General features: G+C 36.8%; 2 protein-coding genes across 3 annotated transcripts; both read right to left on the bottom strand.

The window, feature by feature from the left end:
- On the bottom strand, nucleotides 1-13,791 carry abhd11 (abhydrolase domain containing 11). Of its 2 annotated transcripts, none has more exons than XM_048166809.1 (6): nucleotides 13,675-13,791; nucleotides 5,514-5,649; nucleotides 5,249-5,422; nucleotides 2,959-3,129; nucleotides 2,688-2,869; nucleotides 1-2,539 (listed from the first exon to the last, which is right to left on the bottom strand). In XM_048166809.1, the coding sequence occupies exons 1-6, from the start codon at nucleotides 13,731-13,733 to the stop codon at nucleotides 2,404-2,406; spliced, it is 858 nt and encodes a 285-aa protein (XP_048022766.1). In that variant the 5' UTR covers nucleotides 13,734-13,791; the 3' UTR covers nucleotides 1-2,403. The 2 variants fall into 2 exon arrangements, with proteins under 2 accessions (XP_048022766.1, XP_048022765.1); XM_048166808.1 differs by lacking the exon at nucleotides 13,675-13,791 and adding an exon at nucleotides 9,853-10,123.
- An 8,426-nt stretch (nucleotides 13,792-22,217) lies between these two features.
- cldn3c (claudin 3c) lies at nucleotides 22,218-24,168 on the bottom strand. The gene is made up of 2 exons (XM_048167600.1): nucleotides 24,000-24,168; nucleotides 22,218-23,903 (listed from the first exon to the last, which is right to left on the bottom strand). Exon 2 carries the CDS (start codon nucleotides 23,875-23,877, stop codon nucleotides 23,233-23,235), a length of 645 nt encoding a protein of 214 aa, XP_048023557.1. The 5' UTR covers nucleotides 23,878-23,903; nucleotides 24,000-24,168; the 3' UTR covers nucleotides 22,218-23,232.
- Nucleotides 24,169-24,746: the final 578 nt, after the last annotated feature.

Consider the following 24,746-nt stretch of genomic DNA (forward strand, 5'->3'; position numbering starts at 1 on the left):
CAGGTTTAAGACTTGTACATTTATTTAGTAGTAACACATCTGCGCACAGATACACTCTTGCATGCAAAGGCAATACACCCATACAAACTGCTCAACATTGACTCATACTGTTACTCCTGCACAACCACACACTCTTTCATGACCTGTCATTACTGACACATTAGATCAATAAAACAAAGAACCAGTATCACTATGTATTAAATAGTAACAATACATTTAGTCATCTCCACTTTCAAACAAACAATATACAGTAATGCATGAAGCAACAATAGGTTTGACTCTCTAATTTAGTACAAGGATACATTACGTACAATGAAAATATATCAAGTACTGTAAGTACCAAGATAAACTCTCTCTCCCTCTGTCTCTAAATATTTAGTTGTATTTTGTGAATAAGCTAAGCAGATACTATATTGTTAAAAAATCCAAATATCTGTGCATTATGTTCTCAACTGATTGGTCTTTTAGTATTGCATACATGTACATTCTTTAAATCAAAGAGCTGTTTCATAAGGAGGGAAAATGCACTGTATTCTCAATGTTAATTTTTCAATGACATCCGTTGATCTAGCTGAATTGCTAAAAGCTCAGACATAATCTTTTATGTCTGAACCAATCACTGACTGTTTATATCTAGCAGGGTAAAGTAGCTGGCAAAAGACATTACACTAGCACTGCTGATAATCACTGGCAGTAAACTTTAGTTTTGAAAAGCATATTCTGAAAGATACAGTTCTGTGTAAACACAGAAACACAACAAACTGTGTCTGAAGACGTAACAAGCAACGGCAGTGCTATAATTCTAGTGTTCCACCACTAACATTCAATACAATTATTATGTGACATGAGAGAATACACACTGACATTTAGAATATGTCAATTTGCAGCATATTTCTTGATTTATCGTAAGTCATAAATATATTATGTAATATAGTATACATTTATATAACCAGTAATGTATATGGATATACAAAATACTTGTCATTTACAAACATCGACACTTTCACAATGAACAAAAATATCCCCTTATAACAGCAGCTTTTATATTCAAGACTGCCAAAACAGTACATCTACATTTATTCTTAAATGTGTGCCACACACAATGTTAACACACCACTGGTCGAGGAAAACATTCCCATAAACCCCTGCTTTGGTACTTGAATGACCACTGAACAGTGATAAACCTACTGATAACTGATAAACCTACCATGATTAGATGAAAAATGTGCAGAGGTAGGCACATTGTCTGTAATAAATCGCACTAACATACCTGCAAATGTCCCAAAAAGATAAACTGTGCAGTATCTAATGGCCGAACAAGCACCAGAACAGCTTTTTTTATCACGCGCTTATGTATTTGATCGATTTATTGATTATACGTTAAATACAGAAGAAAGGGTTTGAAAAAAAGAGGACCCAGGGCCAAAATAAAGATTTCTAGTAAAACAGTTAAATTTATCCTTGATAACAGAAATGTAGTACTGTCAGCATACTAATTTGTGATGCTCTGAAAGGTGTCTTATTAGTTACATTGCAGCATCTTCATTTGTTGTAAAGCCATACAAAACTGTTTTGATAAAGCACCTACCTTATAACACACACTCAACACTTTTAAAACAACAGAAACTAAGCTATTATGCCCTATAGCATTCATTTTTTAAAACATTTCACAAACAACTCAAAATTTCTGTTTCCAGAAAAAGAGTAACAATTCTTGGCCGTACGTCAAAGTGTTGTGGTCCTACTGAATCTAAAGATGAGACTGTGAGAGATGCTTTCAGCTTGAGAAGAGTTAAATAAGTCACACGCTGTTGCATAGACATCTTTGTATTTGTTATCAGAGCACAGAGAAAGGGTGTCCATGTCAACAATATACTTATAAAAATATAATTAAATTAAAATTAAATTATTAAAAAAAAGAAAGAAAAAAAAAACGGTAAATCTTGTCCAATTATCATTTAGCTCTGAAGCTAAAATAGTTTAAATTTTTGAAATCAAAATATATAAAAAAAAATCTAAATCTAGTCCAATTATCATACAAGTTGTGAAGGAAAAGTACTTTATATAAAAAAAAAAAAAAAAAAAAAAAAAAAAAAAAGCCACTGGATCCGCTGTTTTGTAATAGCTACAAACAAATGTCCTTGATTGAAAGTCACGGCCAGATTTCTATTTATCTTTTTGATAAAATTGTAATTAATGTACTATGTTAAGCCACAGTGCAAATACCACATTGAAAAATTAGTACACTAACTATCAGGAATTATATAACGGTACAATTGTGCATTATAAGGTAAGAGACTAGATTTAACTCGATAAAAGTCATCTTGGTCCATACCCTTACAATTCATTCACTGTCCCTTAATCATTGGGCCCACCTGTGCGTATCCTCTCCTGAGACAAGGACTATGATTGTAAGAAAGTGATTATGGAGCTGATGAAATCCAAAGGCTTGTCAGCATGAATCCAGTGACTGGCATCTGGGATGTACTGGATATCAGCACTAGGAAAAAGTCGCTGGATTTCAGGGTAATCCTCCGAGCTAAGAGGATAACCAATGGGTCCGTGGCAGGAAAACAGATACAGACTTAAATAAACATGTATTTAAGACACTTCAAATATTCAAAAGAGATTAAATTAACTATAATGGTGCACATGTGTACAAACAGGGGTTTAAATAAAGCAATTACCTTATGTAGGCTGAACTACTGCCACCCAAGAAAAGAGTTGGACCCTCATAGGTGGTATTAAAATCAGGAAAACCCATGATGTCTTCTAGGTGGTTTGAGATAGCTTCCAGATTAATCCTCCAGCCATAGTCACCATTTTGCTCTTCCAGGTTAGTGAGAAGGAACTGACGCACTGAACGCTCCTGCAAACAACAGAAATGCATGTGATTATGCTGAAATGCCACTATGTTTGAGTTAACTATATATGAGGCATGTGTGTGGACATGGTTACCTTAACTATCTTCCTGAGCTGGTCTTCAGCCAGTCTTCGTGCAGTGGAACGTGGGATATTACTGGCTATCTTCACCTCTTTCATTGCCTGAATGTAGGCATGGAAATTGGTGCGTGCTGAAGTCTGAGAGGGACTAATATCCACAACAACCAACCCTTCCACTAAATTAGGCTGAATTAGAAAGACAAAAGAAAAAAGTAACAATATATTTTGCTTACTATCTGGATACATTTAATTGTGCACATCTTATATCTTATATATATATAAAATAAAAAAATAAATGGGTCATTGATGAATAAGGTTTTTAAAAGTGTAATAAAAACATAATGGAGATATAATTAATTTAGAAGTTTTATTAAGTGTTAATTAGATTATGTGGTTTTTATAATCAATTTACACTGCTTTTGTCATTTTTTACAAGATGGACAAAATTTGTTACAAAAAAAGTCTTTCAGTTTGACCAAAATTCCGGTTTTACCGAATGACACTTTTGGTTTTACCGAATGACGATATTTTCAAACAATGCTAACAGCCTGATATCTAGCTAGCTAGCAAAAGGACTATCAAACATTTTATATTTAGTACAAGTTTTTTAAATATTACAACATTTTCCATGTTTTATAGCGGTTGTACCGAATGACATGATGTTTCGGGACATGCGTATGAGCAAGTGAAAACATGAATTTTTCAAATAGTTAAGAGAGACTTAGTTACGTTGCTTCATGACCATGTGGTCCTTTGCAGGTGTCTGAATGATGTCACATCCTGTCACATGATATTGACCGAATGACTTGATCCAAAATTGTCCCTTTATATTGGTTACTCTGAATGACATCAATGAAATTGCTTTGTTATGCCATTCTTTGTCATAACAAAGCAACAACTTCTACACAATTTTAATACCATTTTGCACTATGTTGATATATGATGTTATAAAATCATGCCAGAATAAAAATATATATACATTTATTACATTTTAAGATATTTTAATCACAAATGAAATGGCTGTATTGGCCTTTGGATGGTTAAACCGAATTGACACTTCAAAATCTTTAAAATACCATATGTGGCAAAATATAATTAAAATCTTTTGGATTCAATAAAAGAAATCTAGTTGTACTACCTCACGTACTTTGGATCTCATATCTTTTTTTTATTTTTATTATTATTAAGGTCTTTGGACAAAAAAATGAGCCATCATGTCTTTGACCTCCCCCCAAAAAATATATATATATATATATATATATATATATATATATATATATATATATATATATATATATATATATATATATATATACACAAAATTTTTGAGGGTCAGTGAGATTTTTTTTCATTTACTTTTTTTTATGTTTTTGAAAGAAGTCTATCCTGCTCACTATGGCATTTATTTGATCAAAAATATAGTAAAAACAGAAATACTGTGAGATATTATTACAATTTATAATCACTATTTTATAATATAATTTAGTCCTGTGATAGCAAAACTGAATTTTCAGCAGCCATTTCTGTGCTGAAGAAACATTTGCTATTATAATCAATGTCGAAAACTATTGTGCTGCTTAATATTTTTGTAGAAAATGTGATTTTTTTTTTCAGGATTCGAAGAACAGAAAATTTAAAACAGCAGAATTAACTTGAAATAGATTTTTTTGGATATTATAAATCTATATACTGTAACCTTTGATCAATTTAATATGTCCTTGCTGAATAAAAGCTTTTTTGTTTCAACAAATAAATAAATAAGAATCTTACCGACCCTAAACTTTTGAATGGCAGTGTATCTTTAAGAACATGACATTTATTACATTTTATAACCCAAACTAACATTGTCTTGTCATAAAAAGGTCAAATGATTAGATTAGATGTTTTTTCAGCATGTTGGTTACACCAAATGACTTCGATTTAGGAGACAAAAAATCTAATATTTATAGCACTTTAACAAAACTGTTTTACTGCTTATTTTCTAAGACACACTACTTTCTTGAAAATCTTCATTCTTTTAATGAGCCTCTTTTTTAATCTTCATTATGATATCAGGACAATTGTATCATCCTGACATTTTTAACTTCATGCCTGCTAAAAAGAACCAAATTAATTTTAATTAATACATTAAACACATCATCATATAAGTGGTCTATTAAAGTGGCTATGTATGAACTGCATTTTTATGTATTTTCTAATAAATTAATAGTCAATGAACTTCATGTCACTGACCCTTTTGCCTATTGGATGTTTTAATGGGATACAAGTTGTGGGTGCATGAAAGAAATTATACAACATGCGATACCTGTGATAGAGCTGTCGTCATTGCAACCTTGCCCCCCATGCTGTGTCCAATCAGGACGCACTTCCCAATGTGCAGCTGTCCGAGCAGATGTGTCAGATCAGAAGTCATTGCTTCGTAGGTCAAGACAGGACTGTGTGGGCTTTTGCCATGGTTACGAGCATCTACTGTCAGCACCTAACTAGACAAAGTACAGTCAGGACACTCACACAGACTCTTCTGAACAGCCCACAGCACCTCTAAACCATTGGAGAAACTGGAAGCATACCTTCCTCCCTGTCCGCTGCACCAGGGACTTGGCTATGGAGTGAAAGTTTGACTTGCTCCCGAATAAGCCATGAAGAAACACCAATGGCGTGCTGTCTACCTTTCCATCAAACACATCGTAGGTCAAGTTTACAGAACTAAGAGAAAGCAAAGTAGACATAGATGAAGACACTGTAAAAAAATGATAGTAATTTTAACTGTAAAAGACTAAAAATGCTACAGTAAAAAAAGGGACAAGGGAAAACTGTAATATATCTAACTTTATATTTCATGTAATTTCATAGTAAAGTACTGTTAGATGTATCGAAATCCATCAACTGACATTCCCAGAATTCTGTGACACTACATTTGATTGTTTTTCATTGTTATAATTAAGTTTTAGGGGTGTAACAATATATCGCAATACAAAAATGCACAATATCGTATTGTGGATAGTGACATTATGTGTTGTGCATAGTTCACTCAAAATGAAAATTACTGTGTGAGAAAAAAATCAAGTTTACAGAGTTTTAGTGTCAGTACTACATTAAAATACTAATGTTGAATATAATGTATAGTAATGCAATGGGGGAATATTTGTGGGTCCTGATAATGCCAAATGTCTTATGTTACCAGTACAAAGTGGCCTACATTATTTTAAATATATCTAGTCAGTGACAGAGTGCAAACATACTGTCCTGTGCTTTGGGTTACCAGCACCAAGTCCACGCCTATTAATACCAAATTTAGCATTTTAATCAACAGTACTTTTTTTGTTATCCTTTTGCCATATGTCTTGGAGTACAGCAATAAAATCGTATTGTGAGTTCAGTATCGTGATACTGTATGTATCGAATCATGACACGAGGGTATTGGTACACCCCTATTATGTTTCTTCTTAGTTTTTTTTTTTTTTTTGTTATTTTTTTGTATAGTACATTAGGGTTTTATGTTACATCTTATGTTATACAGTGCTGCTTGAATGTTTGTGAACCCTTTAGAATCGTCTATACTTCTGCAAAAATATGACCCAAAACATCATCAGATAATCTCAAAAGTCCTAAAAGTAGACAAAGAGAGCCCAATCAAACAAACAAGAAAAAAATTAGGGCTGTCAAAATAACTCGTTAATTTTGATTAATTAATCTGAGAAAAAATAAAAAAACCCAGATTAATCCACTCCGTATTGACCTTTGAACCTGGAGCCGTTCTAGCCACCATTCGACTGTAAAATGAAGGAGGGAGATGACTGCTGCGCTGACGGACAGAACGAGCAGAGCTCCTCCCTCGTGCGCGCGAGAAAGTAAGCACCGTCTTTGCTCTCTCTCTACCTCACACATAATAATCTAAATCAACTGACACAATGCTAAAAGTTTGTAAGACCGAATCCATGTTTCACGAGGCACATTCGGAGAATGTGCCTCCTGAATACCCGCTGGGTGTGAATAGAGCTCAAAAGAACGTCACCTCATCTTCTCTGACAGGCGCCCTGCACGTGCAGCTGACATAAACCACACTTTCAGTAAACAAAAAGAAAATCCTATCCAGTGGTGAAGTGTTTTCTGTGTTGACAAATCTTTTGCGATGTCCTAGTAACAGTCGCGATTCGCACGCAACGCGTCAACGTCCGCTAATGTCCAATTCGCGACCTAATGACTCATTTGAACAGATTCGTTTTAATGAATCATGACAACAACTGATCTGTCCACACGGTCTATAATGAATCATTTACTCGAACAACTCTGAAATGAGAACATAAGTGTGCTTACCCCATTTAGCAAGAGTGTTTATTAAAATTAGCCTTAATACACAATATTTTCAGGTTATTTAAATGACAATGTGTAGTAAATTAGGCCTACCTATAAAATCAGTTAGTTTAGACTGGAGTGAGGTGAAACCAGAACAAAGCAAGTTGTTGTTAGCTAGGTGCATTCAATTGTATATGGTAGAAAATTATATTATTAGTTAATATAAAATGCTACTTTTTAATAATTTTCAGGTTTAGCAAAAAAGCATCTTCTCTTACAAAGCTATAATTTTTTTTTTTTTTTGCAAAGAGGGCAAGAAAGAATTAGAGTGAGAGTGACGGGTACTTTATTGTCCGTATCGGGCTCGCAGATCACGTGGGAAGACCATTTTTGACCCAGGAAAAACCCTGCATTGATTCATTTGAATTGAAATATTTAATACTTTCACAGCAAAAATTATGTATGCGATTAATTTAGATTAATTAATCACAGAGTATGTAATTAATTAGATTAAAATTTTTAATTGATTGACAGCCCTAAAAAAATATAATATACTTTTGTCAATTATTTATTGAGAAAAACTATCCAGTATTACATATCTGTAAGTGGCAAAAGTATGCAAACTCTTTCAGTATCTGGTGTGACCCACTTGTGCAGCAATAATGGAAACTAAACATTTCCGGTAACTGCTTATCATTCCTGCACAACGTCTTGAAGGAATTTTAGTCCATTCCTCAGTACAGAACAGCTTCATCTCTGGGATGTTAGTGGGTTTCCTCACATCAACTGCTTACTTAAGTCCTTCCGCAACATTTCAGTTGGATTAAGATCTGGACTTTGACTTGGCCATTTCAAAACTTTGTTCATTTTTAACCATTAATTGGCAGAACATTTTGTGTGCTTGGGCTCATTGTGTTGCTGCATGACCCAATTTCTCTTGAGCTTCAGTTCATGGACAGATGTCCTGATATTTGCTTAATTCTCTGATATAATTCAGAAATCATTGTTCAATCAATGATGGCAATTCATCCTGGCCCAGATGCAGCAAAACAGGCCCAAACCAAGATACTACCACCACCACCATGTTTCATGCAGTGTGGAATGCAATGTTTTTCTTTCTCCAAACATAACGCTTCTCATTTAAATCAAAAAGTTCTATTTTTGTCTCATCCGTCCACAAAACACTTTCCAAATGCCATCTGGCTTGTCCACATGATGATCTATAGCAAAATGCAGACAGGCAGTAATGTTCTTTTTGGAAAGCAGTGGCTTTCTCCTTACTCTAACACGCACACCACGGTTGTTCAGTGTTCTCCTGATGGTGGACTCATGAACATTAACATCAGCCAACATGAGAGAGACCTTTAGTTGCTTAGAAGTTACCCTGGGATCCTTTGTGACCTCACGGACTATTACATGTCTTGCTTTTGGAGTGATCTTTGTTGGTCGACCACTCCTGGGGAGGTTAGCAATTGTCTTGAATTTCCTCCATTGGAGTCCAACTCTTTAGAGATGGCTTCCTCAGAAATCTCCTTTGTCCGTGCCATGATACACTTCCACAAACACGTGTTGTGAAGTTCAGACGTTGCTAGATCCCTGATCTTAAAATAAAACAGGGCACAAACTGACACCACATAGAAAACATTTAAGAACAGGTGGAGCCTAAGTTCACCTTCAAATTAACTGCTAATCCTTTACATACTTTTGCCACGCACATATATGAAATACTGGATAATTTTTCTCAATAAATAATTGAGCAAAGTATCTATTTTTGTCTCATTTGTTTGATTGGGTTCTACTTTTAGGACTTTTGTAAACATGTTTTAGGTCATATTTTTGCAGATATATAACAATTTCTAAAGGGTTCACAAACATTCAAACAGCACTGTATATCTTAATATTATAATATATTAAATGAATGTTTATTGCATTATTTTAGTGTCCTGCGTTACCATGATGGTGTTTTGTATTTGTGTGCATGACACGGTGCATCATCTATATATTAGTATTTACCTCAGCTAATGTAAAAGCTGCTTGTTGTGATCAACTATAATTCATCATGTGTCCTTGTCTTTACCCCCTGTGTTATTTTGTTGGATGTCAGTATATTTTCAAGGTACAACATATTTCAGTAGCAGCATGACCTTGCTAACTCAGCAGAAATAAGCTGTTGGATTTACCGGTATTTTTTAATTGTAAATTAGTTTTCAATAGCAAAATTTACTGGTTGTTCTGTTAATATGTTTATATTTTACTGTATTATTTTTTACATAATTATTCGGGCAACCACAGCTGCCAGTTTTTGGACACATGGCCTTGTTTATCATCATAACAACATAGCTCTATCGAATGTATAACTGTATTAACGAGACCATCACCTATAAAAAGACTAAACAAAACAGAACATGTATAATTAGTCATTTTGCTCTGGTTTTACTGATTTTTCTTAATAAAACTACCTACAGCTAATGTGCTAATGCGATACAGAATGCGCAGGGAACCACTTTAAAATATTGTAAATTGAACTTTTTACTGTAACAGCCCCCCTCAGACATGCAGTCCTGTGTAATTAACAGTAACATTATTTGAACCGGAAGATTAAAGATGCAGCACCTGGCGGCTCGCACGCTTTCACTGCCAGCACCTTCCAGTCGCGACACTCCACTGCAAAAATCCCGAGGTCCCGTTGCAGATAAACATGACGACGGGCCGCAAAGCAACCCCCGGGTGAAAATACGACACAGGGCACTCATGGCGAAATTTGACATGTTAAAACCTGTGTCCGGACTTCATTCATTCATTCGACCGGGGTTGGCGATTTCAGAGGTCGTGATGTTGTTTAGCTAACACTAGGGAAACCGCACAACAGTGTTGCCAGATCCCTCTGAAAAAACAAAATAAAACAAAATAAACCAGAATAAATGCTGTATCATTGGAACGTGCATAAAACATACGGTTAAAATGCATTTATCTGCAACTAAAAAGTATTTTCAGTCCTTTTGCAAAAGTAATTGAAATGTTTCAGGTACACAGCTGCTATCTAGTTAAATCAATTCTACTTGCTATCTAATACTACACATTTACACATCATTCGGGTAGTATGAAAGCACTTTAAATCCTAAAATCGCGACTATGTTTGATGATATTGTATGATTTATCTATAATGTGACATTTATAACTTTAAGGTAAAAAAACAAAATAAAAAAACATCCCGAAAAGTCGCGCAAAATAAGCGGTCATGGCAACCCAGACTGTGCGTGATGTCACTACGTCGTGCGTCTATAATGCCTGCAACGGTGTTAAAATTTCACATACTACATCTTTAGAAACAATTTTTAGTTGATTACACATGAACGTACACAAGAGACAATTAAAGTAGGAGAAAATATAAACAAAGAGCGTAAAATATATCAAATAGACCTTAGCATTGCTTATTGACCTACATTACCAGATAGTGGCGCCACAGACCAAGACAACAGACTTCATGATGCGTTTGGCAACCAAATCGGCTTTCATGCATTACAAAGAAGAGAATAGATTGTTCAAAAAATATTGAGAAGATTAGAAGCTGAAAATTTAAATCAGAGAAGCTTTAGCATTAACATTTTAGCCACCCATATCTGAATTCGTCTTTTAATGTCCCTTGACAGATAGCTATCAGTAAGAATTTAAAACTTTATCGCTTCAACATTTTCAGTGATATATATAATAGATATAGACTGTGTCAAAACACCTCTGCCTAAGAAAATGAGAACAGAAATTTTGCATATTATGTAGCCAATGGTATATCATCAGCTGACATCATAGGTAAATCCTAAGATGAAAGAGCCAAAGATTTTCATAACATGCTCACAAACACGCTCTCATCAACGTTCTCAGTTAGCCTAAAGTACTGCCACAAGCTTCCCAATATGGTGACCTTTAAAATAAATCTGGCAATATTTAACAAAAGAGGACATTTTTACTTGTTGAAAGGTACATTAAGGGGAAGTCTTCACACAATGGCATGGCTAAACGGACACAAAACAAAATATTCCACAGCAAAACAATAGGCTCTAAAATAAAAAGAAGAAGCATATAGTGTCATCAATAAGAACTCTAATGAAACTTCATTAAATTACATTATGTGGAGTTTAAAGACTTTGTATTTATAGTTTAAGGGTTTGTAATTAGAATTAGCAGATTGTTGAATAATACAATCAGCGACAAAATCTAACCCAAACACAGTACAGTGTACAATCTTGAAAATGAATTTAATACATGTAAAAGGACTACACAACTTACAAACCTCTTCTAAATGACAGAAATGCTAAGTAACTTAAACCAATCAATAGCATGTTTTCCCTCATTTCTTTAGAAATACTACACCTTAGTTTTATCATTGAGGGTTATAGAGTTAACATTCCCCTCTCTTACTTCAGAAAACTTAAGAGGGCCAACTGCTTTTTGTTTTGTGCATCTAAAGAGAAATTGACACAGTGAGAGTTTCATCCTCCTCCATGTCTGCTGCTATGGGCAACACAGCAGTGGGGATAAAGCAGCAAACCAACAGTAACCATGGTGAGGACACATGCAGGACAGAAACTCTCACACACAAAAATGTTCATAGATAGCATTTCTGAATAATACGTATTTGATATGTGGTTTGAGTATGATCTCTGAAATTATTCACCTAACAGTCAAAAATAGTTTGTCTTGAACCCTATAAGAAATTATGTTCTTTTAAACTGGTCTAAATAATATGAAACCTGTTTTGGACCAAAGATTTCATTCATTGTCTATATCGGGATTTTATTTGATAACTAAAATCCTGAGTAAGATATTCCTTTTATATTTTGCGATCAGAAATAATGCATGTATGATACACTGTTCCTGCTGTTTCTAAAAAAACAACAACATTTTGGCAGCTGTGGTTGCCAGAATAATTCTGTAAAAAATACAGTAAAATGTAAACATATTCACAGAACAATCTGTACATTTTTACAGTATAAAACTGTGATTTACAAACTAGAAAATTTCAATTTAAACCAGCAAATTCAACAACGCACACTGCTAATAAAATCTGTTTTGGTACCTTTAACATACTGACAACCAACATAATAATTCAGGTGGCAAAAGCGGAAGCCACATGAAGAACCACGAACAGCAGGCAGAAGTACTAGTTAGAAGGTGCATATAGTCATTCAAGCAAACACAAAACACCATCATGATACACATGACACCTGAATAATGCAATAAACATTCATTAAACAACAGAAGCTGTAACATAAATGTACATAACTGATAACAAAAACTATTAAGAAACATGATTATTTAAATAATTCTAAAAAAACTGTATAATTAAGAGCATTTTACAGTAAAATGACATGAAATATCTGGTTAGATCTTTTACAATGTCCCCCTGTATGTAGCTTTTTACAATATTTTACAGTTAAAATGACACTTATTTTTTACAGTGTACATTTTAATAAAGCTATTTTTGTTTTTGTAGAAAATTTGATTTTAAATAGCATTTGTGGGTTTGTTAGTGAAATTATTACAAGGTATGTTCAGAGGTGTGATTGTACAGCAATCAATTCTGCATAGCCTGAGATTTAGGCAATTCAAATTTTCAAGCGAATGCTTTTGAAAACGCAATGCCTAAAGGAAAGCAGTGCCAGAAACTTGACCAGTTTCTTTCTGCGCCGTTTTTAACGAAATAGAAGACGTTCACGCAAATGTAACATGGGAATGACACTGCACGCAGAATATGATCACATGATCTTGGGTGACGCGTCCTTGATTCTAAAAACTAATATAATTAATTTGAGACCAGCCGGTTGAGAATGAATTCTAAAGAGTACAAAACATCACTAAGTGAAATTAATTAAAACGCACAAAGAGGCTATATAGAACGCAACGTTTTAATTTTGTCCCAAAAAACAGCTAATGTTGCTAGACTATCTCTTTGTACTGTATGGGGTGTGAGAGCATGGCCTTCATGTCGGAGTAGCCTAATGCTCGCGAAACTCCCGGTGTGACATTTAAGCAGCCTTCTTCCGCCACGCAGTCTCAGTAAACATAGGCAAATCTGCTCACCTGCTATGGTTTCGGTCACGTGATGTTTCACAGGTTTCATTTTCAGCGCTGCAGGTGAACTAGAACAGCCAACAATAATGTGCTTTGCAATATAATCGCATATTCCTCTAGCTAGATATCGTCAAGAAAATCGTCCAAGATTCTGCCGACTTCCTAACTATAAAGTGAAATACTTAAAAACATTTCTGATCCCCTTGGAAGTTAGGGGGATCTGTTAACACGACTGGGGAACACAAGCATTTTGTCATATAGCCAGCAATATTCAAATATACAATGCTTTCATGTAGGCTAAGTGTGTGTAAAACTTCAACCATCAAGTGTGTATGAAGTAATTTCTTGCCATTAAACCGAACCCACCTTACACTAATATTGTAGTTAGTTTCCTTCAGGAATTTCTCAAAGGAACAGAAGTACATGTTGCATAATGACACCACTTTTATGGAATCTGTATTTTGTAGTGTTTATCTGTTTTCATTGCTGACTTTGACCTTTGAAACAGTCACCTAGTATAGTTTACACTGAGTTAACCCTCAGTGGGACATCGTCATTTAGACATGATCCAAAAAAGTTTGCATTCAAAATACAATAATAATGTTCAACCAAAAATAAATTAATTAATAAATTAATTTTTGTTATACATTTAGCACGTTAGTTCACATGCCGTTAAAGCACCATAGTGTATTCACTTTAGACAAGAAAATGCATATAAATTCCGTTTTTTTAAAATATCGTTGCATATCCAGAAGTGTCTTTTTGGTCATTTTTAATGCACATTTTGTGAAAAATCATATCTCAAAGACCAAAATAATCATGCATAAAATACATATTTTCTGTGTATCGGCACTATTGTTCATTACTGGCAGGCTGTATAATAGCCTTTTGCCTGTGTTTTAGGTTGATGTTAGTAAGTTTTATAGAAGACGGAGATATGTCCATAACGTATTAATGATAGTGATGGCAGTGCATCAGAAAATAGGTCGTAGTAAGAAAGGAAGAAGTTGAAGATCAAGGAGGATAGAAGCAGGGATAGTGATTGCATAAATGAAGAATATAAGTCATAGATTATTGTGGAAGTCAGTCATTTTTGTTCATTATCCTATGCCAGTTTGGAAAATGTGATCCATGCAGGATGCCATTGCCTGTTGGCCTCACTACACTGACAAGCAGGGATGCTCCAAAAATGATGACTAAACAGATCAAATTCAAGTTACGTATGGAAAGTGTGGGGTACACAGAAAAAGAAGTTTTTTTTGTTGATTTTCACTTATTCCATATATATATATATATATATATATATATATATATATATATATATATATATATATATATATATATATATATTTTTTTTTTTTTTTTTTTTTTTTTTTTAAACACTAAGACATGGTTGCATTACTTTCCAGGCAGTGAAGTGGCATCTGAATTTGTGTCAAGTTTTTGACATTTTCACATGTGAGGTCCAAATGAAATATAGTAGCTCAAGATGAAATGGAATGTTAATAAATCTTTTTAATGCTTTTTTGAAACACTTAGTCAGATAGTGAAATGCATTTGAATGTGTGTGAAGTTTCAGACAATTTACCAAAAAATATTTTACCCTAATGGGACAAAGTCAGTTATAAATGACAGCACTCTAAAAAAAGGGTCAAAGGTCAGAAGTAGAAAACCAATTTTCTTAAATATATGTAAAATATAAAGTAATTTATTTTTTCTAGCTGTGATTTCATAATTAGCCCCATAGAGGGTTAATAGCAGAAAAAAAAAACGTAATACTAAAAGGGAGGGGAAGGGGAAGAAAATGCCAGAACTGAAATTTGGCCACTGATTATCAGTAGGTTACTTTTTTATTTGGCAGTATATATCCATTTATGCCAAGTGTTTTATATCATTCCTATAAGTGAGTCTGTTGACTAGAAATAATGAAAGAATATTGCTACACAGCCGTTTCTCTGTGACCTTCTCCCAAGAGGGGAGGAAATCTTCACTTCACATTCCTGAGATAATCAACACTGCAGGCTGAGTCAACTACGCTTTTGTTAGTATTCAACCACTTTATTATATATTATATCTATTATGAATAAATGATTTAATGCACAATATAACATGTAGATGAAGTAGATAATTAATATAAAATGATTAATCCTCTTTCAATATAATGATACATTTTCAAAATAAGTAATTTCATTTGAATATATCTGTGTCAGATATATTCAAATGAATAGTATAAATCCAAAGAAGATGCATGATGGAGAATAAACAATCAAGCATAACTTTAATAAACACAAAAGAGAATATTGAAACATACTACGGTCCACATACAACAGCACATATGCGAGTGACTTGAGCACTTGAAAACAAAGTCCACTAGATAGTGCGCACACACCAAATGAATATTTAGACACATACGGCCAAAGGAGTAGGCCCGGGTATATTTCATTTTCCACGTTCCGCTCTGTGAGGTTTTCAAAGTATACACCTTTGGCCATAAGTGTGGAAAGACGCGTTCAACACATGTGCGCACTATCTAGTGGACATTGTTTTCGAGTTCTCAATTCACAATTCTCAATTCTATGGTCCATTCACAATTCACTTGACAACAAAAATTTGGACCCTCCTGATGACGGAAATTATTTCACGTGGACTGTTGCGGAACGCGGGCGGCCAAGTATACTTTAGGCTTTCACAAGTTCACACTTACATATAATCAGATATAATATAATATTGTGTACTGTCCAAGGAGAGAATTTGGCCTGAACTCAGAGCACTCCCCCACAAAAGCAAATAATCGCTAGGGACAGCCTCAATCTTTCAAGTTGAAAGATTGTCGTTATTCAGAATGGATACTGGCCACTCAACTGGAAGGGCTCACTCAGCATCCGACAGGAGCTCACAGCACTGGACGGGTATAAGTCATGCCGGGCGGTCGAATGGGAGCATAAGGGATTCCACTGCCCAACTGGGAGGGGTCACGCAGCATCTGACGGGAGCCTGCAGCTCACAGCATCGGACAGGACAGCCCCACCAGCAGACGGACAGGGGCACAGGATTCCAACCACCTGACAGACAGGACCCGTACAGCATCCGACGTGAGCCTGCAGCTCACAGCATCAGATGGGTGAGCACTGTCGGACAGTCCCCACTGGCCGGTCGAGCGGAAGCATATGTGATTTCAATCACCTGGCCAGAAGGGCCCACACGGCATCTGACGGGAGCCTGCAGGAGCATATGTGTCATATGTGACTCCAATTGCCCGATTGTGAGGGCCCGTGTAGCATTCAATGGGGCCCTGCAGCTCACAGCATCAGATAGGCAAGCCCCGCCGGCCAGTCAAACAGAAGCGCATTAGGGCGCAAGTTAGTGTTAACTGATGAGGGTTTGTTGGGCTTTTCCAGTGTGGAAATGGTTGGATTTGATGTAGCTCTTAAAAGCTTCAGATGACCATTGACGTTTTTGGGCATCTTTGGTTGTTGAGATGCTGGATTGGATGATAATTATTTAGAGGTGTTTTTTGGAACCAAAAACATGTGATGGGGTGGTCGGAGTCATCAATGAAGACTGGGTCAGATGGGGATTTGACTTGAGAGCTTCTGAAGTATAAGACAGAAGACAACTGTACAGCTGAATAGGTGACGGGAGATTTAAGATGTAAATGAAGTGGCCTTTTTTATCTTGATCTGTTTTGCTTTGATGAAATAAGAAATGGTTTCGCTGTCTAACACTTGTGGAGCCGAAACTGTAGGATGGACTTTTGGGTTGAAGCTGGAGGTGATAGTAAGTTCGGAGCACCTGAAAAAGTGTGTGGGCATGAAGGGTGGACATTTAGTATGTCCAGAGTTATAGGTTGTCTGGCATTTGGCGGGTGGGTTGTATTCTTTGAATACCTTTGATAAGGAGGGAGGTTGTGCCATAAATTAATTTATGAAAGAATTGGATTCCACTTAAGTAACCTCTTATGAAAGTAACTTGGAGGCCTTTGATGCTGTTGAGATAAGAAATAAATTATTAAATGGAGAGTAGGTAAAATCGGGAAACGGCAGTCTTAAAACCTCTCCAAGCTGTCAGGTATGATTGGTGGGTTCTGGGGGAAACAGCTTGGAGGATGGAGTCAAGCTGTGCGTAAAGAAGAGGTTATAGCGGAGTTGTTTGCAGAGGCAGCCTCATGCTTGCGTCGGCCCCTGCACCCGGGGAAGGAGCAGGTAGAGTAGTGAAGGAAGGAAGCTGGAGGGGGGGGTAACGTCTGTGCTTGCGTTGCACACGGAGGCATCCTCATGCTAGAGGCTACTGGTAAAATTGACGGGTAGGGGAGAGAGTTAGAGATAGCGGGAGGAAAAGGCAGTGAGGACTGGGCCTGCGACGCTAGCAGAGGCAGCTTCATGCTAACACCTGCTGCTGGAGCTGGGGGATTCGGATAGGGAGTAGGGTTAGAGATAGTGGGAGGAAAAGGCAGTGAGGCCTGGGCCTGCGACGCTAGCAGAGGCAGCTTCACGCTAACACCTGCTGCTGGAGCTGAGGGCTTCGGATAGGGAGTAGGGTTAGAGATAGCGTGAGGAAAAGGCAGTGAGGACTGGGCCTGTGACACTAGGCAGCCTCATGATAGCATCTGCTGCTGGAGCTGGATGCCACGGATAGATCTATAGATAATCTAGAGGTTAAAATTTTGTAAATGAGCCTTGATGTTGAATTGAGATGTCTAAACCTCGAGCCAAGACTTTGGTTACCTGAAGCACGAGTCCCAACTGCTTTTGGCCAGGAGGGCTCGACCAGCACTTTGAAGGGGCTGGGCGAACTGATGAGACTTAGCCCTGTTACTGTCTCCGAATGGGGAGCCCCCACTGCAGCACGCATGGGGGCGCCTAGTGACTAGAAAGGGGGGCAAGCTCTCATTGCATCCGAATAGGAGGGCTTTACCAGCTCTTTGCCAGGCGGGACTGATTGCATGCCGCGAACAAAGAGCACTCATTGTATTCAAACGGGGGAGCCCACAATTAAATATGGATATGGAGTTGTTTGGACCTAATATAGTTCTTGAAAGTTTCTTATTAATGCACGGTCGTTTTGTTGTCGCAGTGAACTAAAACACTGTTCGCAGTCTATTCTTACCTCAACAGGAAAGCTGCTACGATGGGAGTCAGTTTTGGAATGTAAACAGTTGAGAAAGAAATCGCATGTTGTGTAACAGTACAGTATATTGAATCCGTGCATAAGCTCTTAAAGTGAGCCCTGCTACCTGCCCCTGTCTGTCATGTTAATCAAAGAACAAAAGGCATAAAGGAAATCTTTCTCTTTTGTAACTTTAACTGCAAGCATTAATCTGTATTTAATTTTTACAATGAAGTCTATCCAGTGTTATTTTACATGTGGTTACTTTTTAAAAAATTTCTTTAGTATTTCTTACCTGAATACTACTGTTAGACATATTTATGTCATTTGTCTCTTTATTCTTTGTTTCTGTGTGTGTATTTTGAACGACAGTGTGTATATATATAGATGGGTGGTGTCTGACTGGACCGATTCTGGATTGTAGCGGTAGGCCAAAAATGCCAGGGCTCGTTTTTTTTCCGAGTCCAGCCCTGGTGTTGACTGATGAATTTGCACATGGTTTGTGTTAAAGCATATTAAAAACACCACATAGACATACAAACAATATTAAAAACTTGATTTTCACCACAAGGGGTCTTTAAGCTGTGCCACGAGTCATAGAACTGCCCACAAGACTATTGCTCTGTATAACAGATCATTTCTTCTGTTACTTGTAGGCCTATTACTTGTGTTTAGGTTACTTCAAAATAGAAAGAAATATCTGTCATAGCTTTACAGTTTGCAGGCTATTTTATTGATAGATCACAGTACAGCATTGCAATTTCTACACTCCTGAATGTTTCTATGCACGTGATCTTACGTGATGTGCGGGCTGCTGTATGTATGTGTGTATGGAGATTGAGTGGAATCTGTGGTGCGACAGTGGTTTGGGTCTGCTGCGACACTGGAGGAAGGTCCATTTCCCTTGCCCCGAGGTGCAAGCTTGGGGCTCGACAGGACTTACTCACTTGGTTGGTTTTAGAAGACGGATTGACAAATCTTTAAAACGTTCATTTCACTATGACGGAGTGAATGGGTGGAGAAAGACGCGGAGGAAGATGGTGAATGTCTCGCCGGAGGGGACAAGGTTAGACCTCAGCATTTTGGTGTGCTGTGACCCAATTGGAAGGGCTAATTCAGTAGAGATGACGCAGAGAGCTCTGTGCCGGTGTTTAGACATAGTAGAGTAGCTCCTTAGGCTGGTGGATTGCTCGAATTCTGGCATTTTGGGCACATAGGGTGGGGCCAAATGCTGGAAAAACTGTTGTTGAACAGAGGTAAATTGGCTTTCTATGGCTGCATCCAAAAACTGAAAAATGCTGCCTTCGGCGAACGCATACCAAGGTAGGAAGGCATCAAGGCATGTCCAAATTCAAAGTTAGCTTCACTTCCTGACTCCTGAGAGTTGAAAGTTGCAGTTGGTAGTCAGTTTGTGTGTAAATGTACATTTTTGACCATTGTTTTCCACTTTTGATGTCATTACTAGTGAGATATTACAATTGTAGTGCTTAAATATTTGCCTAGTTATCACTAAAGCTCGCTCTATTTTGCTGTAGATCACTAACCGTTGTGCTGCCTCAGAAGTCTGTCCAAAAACAGTTTTGTGAGGTGCCTTCGTGCGCAAACGCTGCCTGCAAAGTCACTGCCTGATAGGGCAGTGATGAAACAACTCAGCTGCCTAAATTTGCAGGATGCAGCCTATATAAGCCTCCTCTTGTGCTGATGAGTAGATTATCTGAACGTCCTCCCCACTGAACTTTGTTAAAGGTGCCCTAGATTCAAAAATTGAATTTACCTTGGCATAGTTAAATAACAAGAGTTCAGTACATGGAAAAGACATACAGTGAGTCTCAAACTCCATTGTTTCCTCCTACTTATATATATCTCATTTGTTTAAAAGACCTCCGAAGAACAGGCGAATCTCAACATAACACCGACTGTTACGTAACAGTCGGGGTGTACGCCCCCAATATTTGCATATGCCAGCCCATGTTCCCAACATTATGAAAGGCATTAGACAAGGGCAGAACGTCTGGATCTGTGCACAGCTGAATCAACAGACTAGGTAAGCAAGCAAGGACAATAGCAAAAAATGGCAGATGGAGCAATAATAACTGACATGATTCATGATATCATGATATTTTTAGTGATATTTGTAAATTGTCTTTCTAAATGTTTCGTTAGCATGTTGCTAATGTACTGTTAAATGTGGTTAAAGTTACCATTGTTTCTTACTGTATTCACGGAGACAAGAGCCATCACTATTTTAATTTTTAAACACTTGCAGTCTGTATAATGCATAAACACAACTTCATTATTTATAAATCTCTCCAACAGTGTAGCATTAGCCGTTAGCCACGGAGCACTATCAAACTCATTCAGAATCAAATGTAAACATCAAAATAAACACTGTACTTACGCGATTAGACATGCTGCATGATGAACACTAAAGATCCATTCTGAGGGTTATATTAGCTGTTTGAACTTTTTTTATGTTGTTTAAGGCAAGCGCGAGCTCCGTGGGCATGGAGCACGAGATTTAAAGGGCCACACACCCTGAATCGGCTCATTTCTAATGATGCCCCAAAATAGGCAGTTAAAAAATGAATTAAAAAGAATCTATGGGGTATTTTGAGCTGAAACTTCACAGACACATTCAGGGGACACCTTAGACTTATATTGCATCTTTTAAAAAAAAGTTCTAGGGCACCTTTAATAAAACCTCATTTAGCATTAACAACGACGAACATAAGACAGAGAAAACTAATGTCTTATATACACAGAGATGATCATTAACAAAACTAGGAACAGGTGTGCACTAATCAGAAACCATAATGACAAACAAAAGAGAACTCTGACAGAAACTAGGGGAAAACCATGACAAGGAAATTAACCAGAACATGACTAAAACTATGCAGAACATGACGATGAAACTATGAGAACTAAACAAAACAAGATTGTCACATTCGGTTAGTATAATTATTCTATACAGAATTACTTAATTGTGGATACTTATTTAAATCAGTGAATAATTAAAACAAGAAGTACTTAAAGGTTATTTTGCTGTGCCACTAGAAGGTATTGAAAAGTTCAAGGTGAACTTGACAACTGTGACAAATATGTGTCTCAGAGTTGTTAGAAATTTGATCTCTTAATACAATAGCAGAGCATATAAATCTTTGTTCTGGTTAATCTTTTTGTTTGTCTTGTTTTTTTTTGTCCTGAAATTGGTTTTACAATAATCTCTCAAAATAATTTGTTCAGTTTGTAACAGTTTACTTAGTATTTTTAACAATGTATTTGTTGAACATGCTGAAAAAGCACAATAATGTTTGTGCTGCTGCCTGTAAATAATAACAAATAATAAATGAGTTATTACATAAATGTTCTGTATTTTCAGACTAGATGAGAATTCAGGATTGAATTCCAACGACTTTACAGCAAACACATTAGGTGAGTCATTCTGCTACGTGGAGTTCCCCTCCCCCTCTAACAGGTGGAGAAGAAGGCGTCACCCAGCTTTGTGTCTATGGGAACAGCATTATAGAGCGCAGGCTTGAATTAATATCCCTTAGGGTTATGTGTTTGCAACTCACCATGGTTTCATGGCCTGTTGCCTGATATTGCAATATAATTCATAACCAAGAGTCTCTGTTTCAATCTATGGTTATAGATTTTACTTTTAAAATCTCTCTTTTACCAAGAATAAAGTAACTTGTGCTTAATGCAGTGTGTGGAATTTAATTTTTAATCAAAAAGCTCAAACTTCCTTGATGTTTTGTTTGCTGCTCAATATGTATCAGCTGGATGGATCTAATCAACTCTTAGAGCATGAATTCTGTTTTTATTGCAGTTATGTTGAAATTACAATGGAATTAAATACAGACATATATGCGTATAGTAAACTAAACATTTTGTGACTTATAAATATACTTTTCAATCCCCTTTCCATTTATTCAGACTGGTTTTGGTCGGATCTGTCTGACACCACCAATAGCAAACAGTACAGCTTGCCTAAGGTTTGTATGCTGAGTGGTCTCTCTCAGAACGTGTATTCAAATTACTGCCCCAATTGTAGAACAAAGGGCCAAACAGGTACAACCACTCCAACAGTCTATTGTTATTGCTATAACTGACCGTTTGTTTTATTTACTAGCTTTTGTACTGTTTTATTTTACCACACAATCAATTTTGAAAATATAAAAGCAATACAATTGAAAAATATTAGTCACAGTCTTAAATGGTTACGAAAATTTAGAAAATGCATTCATTCTTTAATGAATCATAAAACAACTGTACAAAACATGGGGAACTATACAGAAAAAAACTTGATGTCCTCAAGAATAGACACAACTGAAACCTAAAAGTAAAAACAAAATATATATTCCGTTTCTGTGTCCAGTGGAATTTTCCTAAGCAAATACATGTAAAAAGCTAAAGTCTTCCTCTTCCTGTCAACATACATTAGTGATAGAAAAAATTTGCACATCTCTGCTTATTTAAGTCTGCTTACACAGAGCAAAGAATACATTTTGACACCAGTTATGCCTTTGGGTTTCAAATGACGCAAAAAAGAACAACAGTTGAACAAAAAATGGCCACATTTAAAAAAACAGCATATAAAATGGTATCAAACAGGAAATGTATGAACACAAAAACCTGACTAGTAAACCTATGAAACCAGCCCTTAAAACACACACACACCAGTCAGACGGAAAGCAAATATTGACAGCATCGTATGACCCTTCATTGCGGAGTCCTTTCAGAAGTATCTCCCTTTGTGTGAGATCTTCAAATCCTTCTTTTCTTCATTTTTTTTTTCCTACAAGAAACCAATATTTAAACATAGTCCTTCTTGTCATATCCAGCACTGGCAGAGCGTGGAGCGGAGTAGCCCATTCTAGGTGGATTGTACTTCTTCTCCTTTGGAGGACAGGTGCAGCACAGCAATGCTCCTCCAATCATTAACATAACAGCAGCAGCAAACCCTATGTAGATTGATGCCCCGAGCTCTCTTCTCTGAGCATCGGTTAGTAATGGGTTGTAGAAGTCCCGAATGGTTTGGTTTGCAACCCAGGCTGCCGGAATGAGCTCCAGGATGCCGGCAATAATGAACATGATGCCTGAGACGATCATGACTTTAGCCTTGGCTGCTTCATCCTCGATACAATTGGTGCATTTGGCACCCATGATGGAGATCATCACGCCCAGAATGGCCAAGATGATTGCGATGACCGACATGGCTCTGGAAGCCTGCATGTCCTGTGACAGTGCTAGCATGGAGTCGTAAATCTTGCACTGCATCTGTCCGGTGCTCTGTACAACACAATTCATCCACAAACCTTCCCAGATGTTTTGTGATGTGACAATGTTTGCGCCAATGTAGGCCGAGACGCGCCACATAGGGAGGGCGCAAGCGACGATGCTAATGATCCAGCCGATAATGCCCAGGGCAATGCCCCCAATCTCCATTCCCATCGACATGGTGCCTGTTAGGTGTACTTTTTCCCCTAGGAAAATGAGAAATTGGTTATGGTGAATTTCATAAATAAATAAAAGCAGTACTATCAAATTGAAGATTAAAAAATAGGTGGAAGATTATTTACCAAGTGCTGAGATGTCAGTATATAGATGTATGCGTCCCAATGCTTCCCGTCTTTGTATTGTCTGTGAAGGTGTTTTGAAGCCTTTATATTCCCAAAAAGACAGGTGCGGGTGGAGGAGGATCTTAGCTTGATGACACAGGTGGATGTAATACAGGTTTGTGCACGTCACCTGCCTGCTATGGCCACTGCGGGGAGATGAACAATGCGTTGGTTTTTGCTTTTGCTTGTAATCCAATTCCTACTAACATTGTGTGAAGTAGATTAACAGGCTCAGTCAGGAAAAAGAACCTGGAAGAACAGGTCAATAATCAATGGGGTGGAGAAGAGGCATAATATTTCACCTTAATCACACTGAACGTTTCACACTGGATCCTTTAGTCAGGGGCGGGTCTACATGTTGGCCAGGGGTGGCACTGGCCCCCAGTGAAATATGGTTGGCCATCTCAGGTGCAAAATGTTTTGCGATTGGTATGTTTTCATGCTAGTCTGTTTCTGGTGATGTCACGGGCATTGGATGGATAGAGAAACTTCATCACATTACATTATCAAGTTTGGAGAAATGCAAAAACAAAGTACAGGTAGCCTCTGTGTGTGGTTTATGTAAAACATAGAGCACAATTACCCAGTCACTGTCACACATTAAACCCAATAGGGTGTCTTATGAAACCATGAAGGGGTTTATGTTGCAAAATTATATCTATGTTTACACATCAAATAAATACATATCTTGACATTTTATAATAATAT

The sequence above is a fragment of the Megalobrama amblycephala genome, linkage group LG18, assembly GCF_018812025.1.
Source record: "Megalobrama amblycephala isolate DHTTF-2021 linkage group LG18, ASM1881202v1, whole genome shotgun sequence".
Classification (NCBI taxonomy): domain Eukaryota; kingdom Metazoa; phylum Chordata; class Actinopteri; order Cypriniformes; family Xenocyprididae; genus Megalobrama; species Megalobrama amblycephala.

What these genes read in the sequence shown, in the direction of transcription:
- abhd11 (XM_048166808.1), bottom strand. Translation starts at nt 10,007, where the DNA reads ATGTCAAATTTCGCCATGAGTGCCCTGTGTCGTATTTTCACCCGGGGG. An exon ending in TGCAGCGGACAGGGAGGAAG is followed by an intron (nt 5,423 to 5,513) that starts GTATGCTTCCAG and finishes TTGTCTAGTTAG; the next exon opens with GTGCTGACAGTAGATGCTCG. An exon ending in AGTAGTTCAGCCTACATAAG is followed by an intron (nt 2,540 to 2,687) that starts GTAATTGCTTTA and finishes TTATCCTCTTAG; the next exon opens with CTCGGAGGATTACCCTGAAA.
- cldn3c (XM_048167600.1), bottom strand. Translation starts at nt 23,877, where the DNA reads ATGTCGATGGGAATGGAGATTGGGGGCATTGCCCTGGGCATTATCGGC.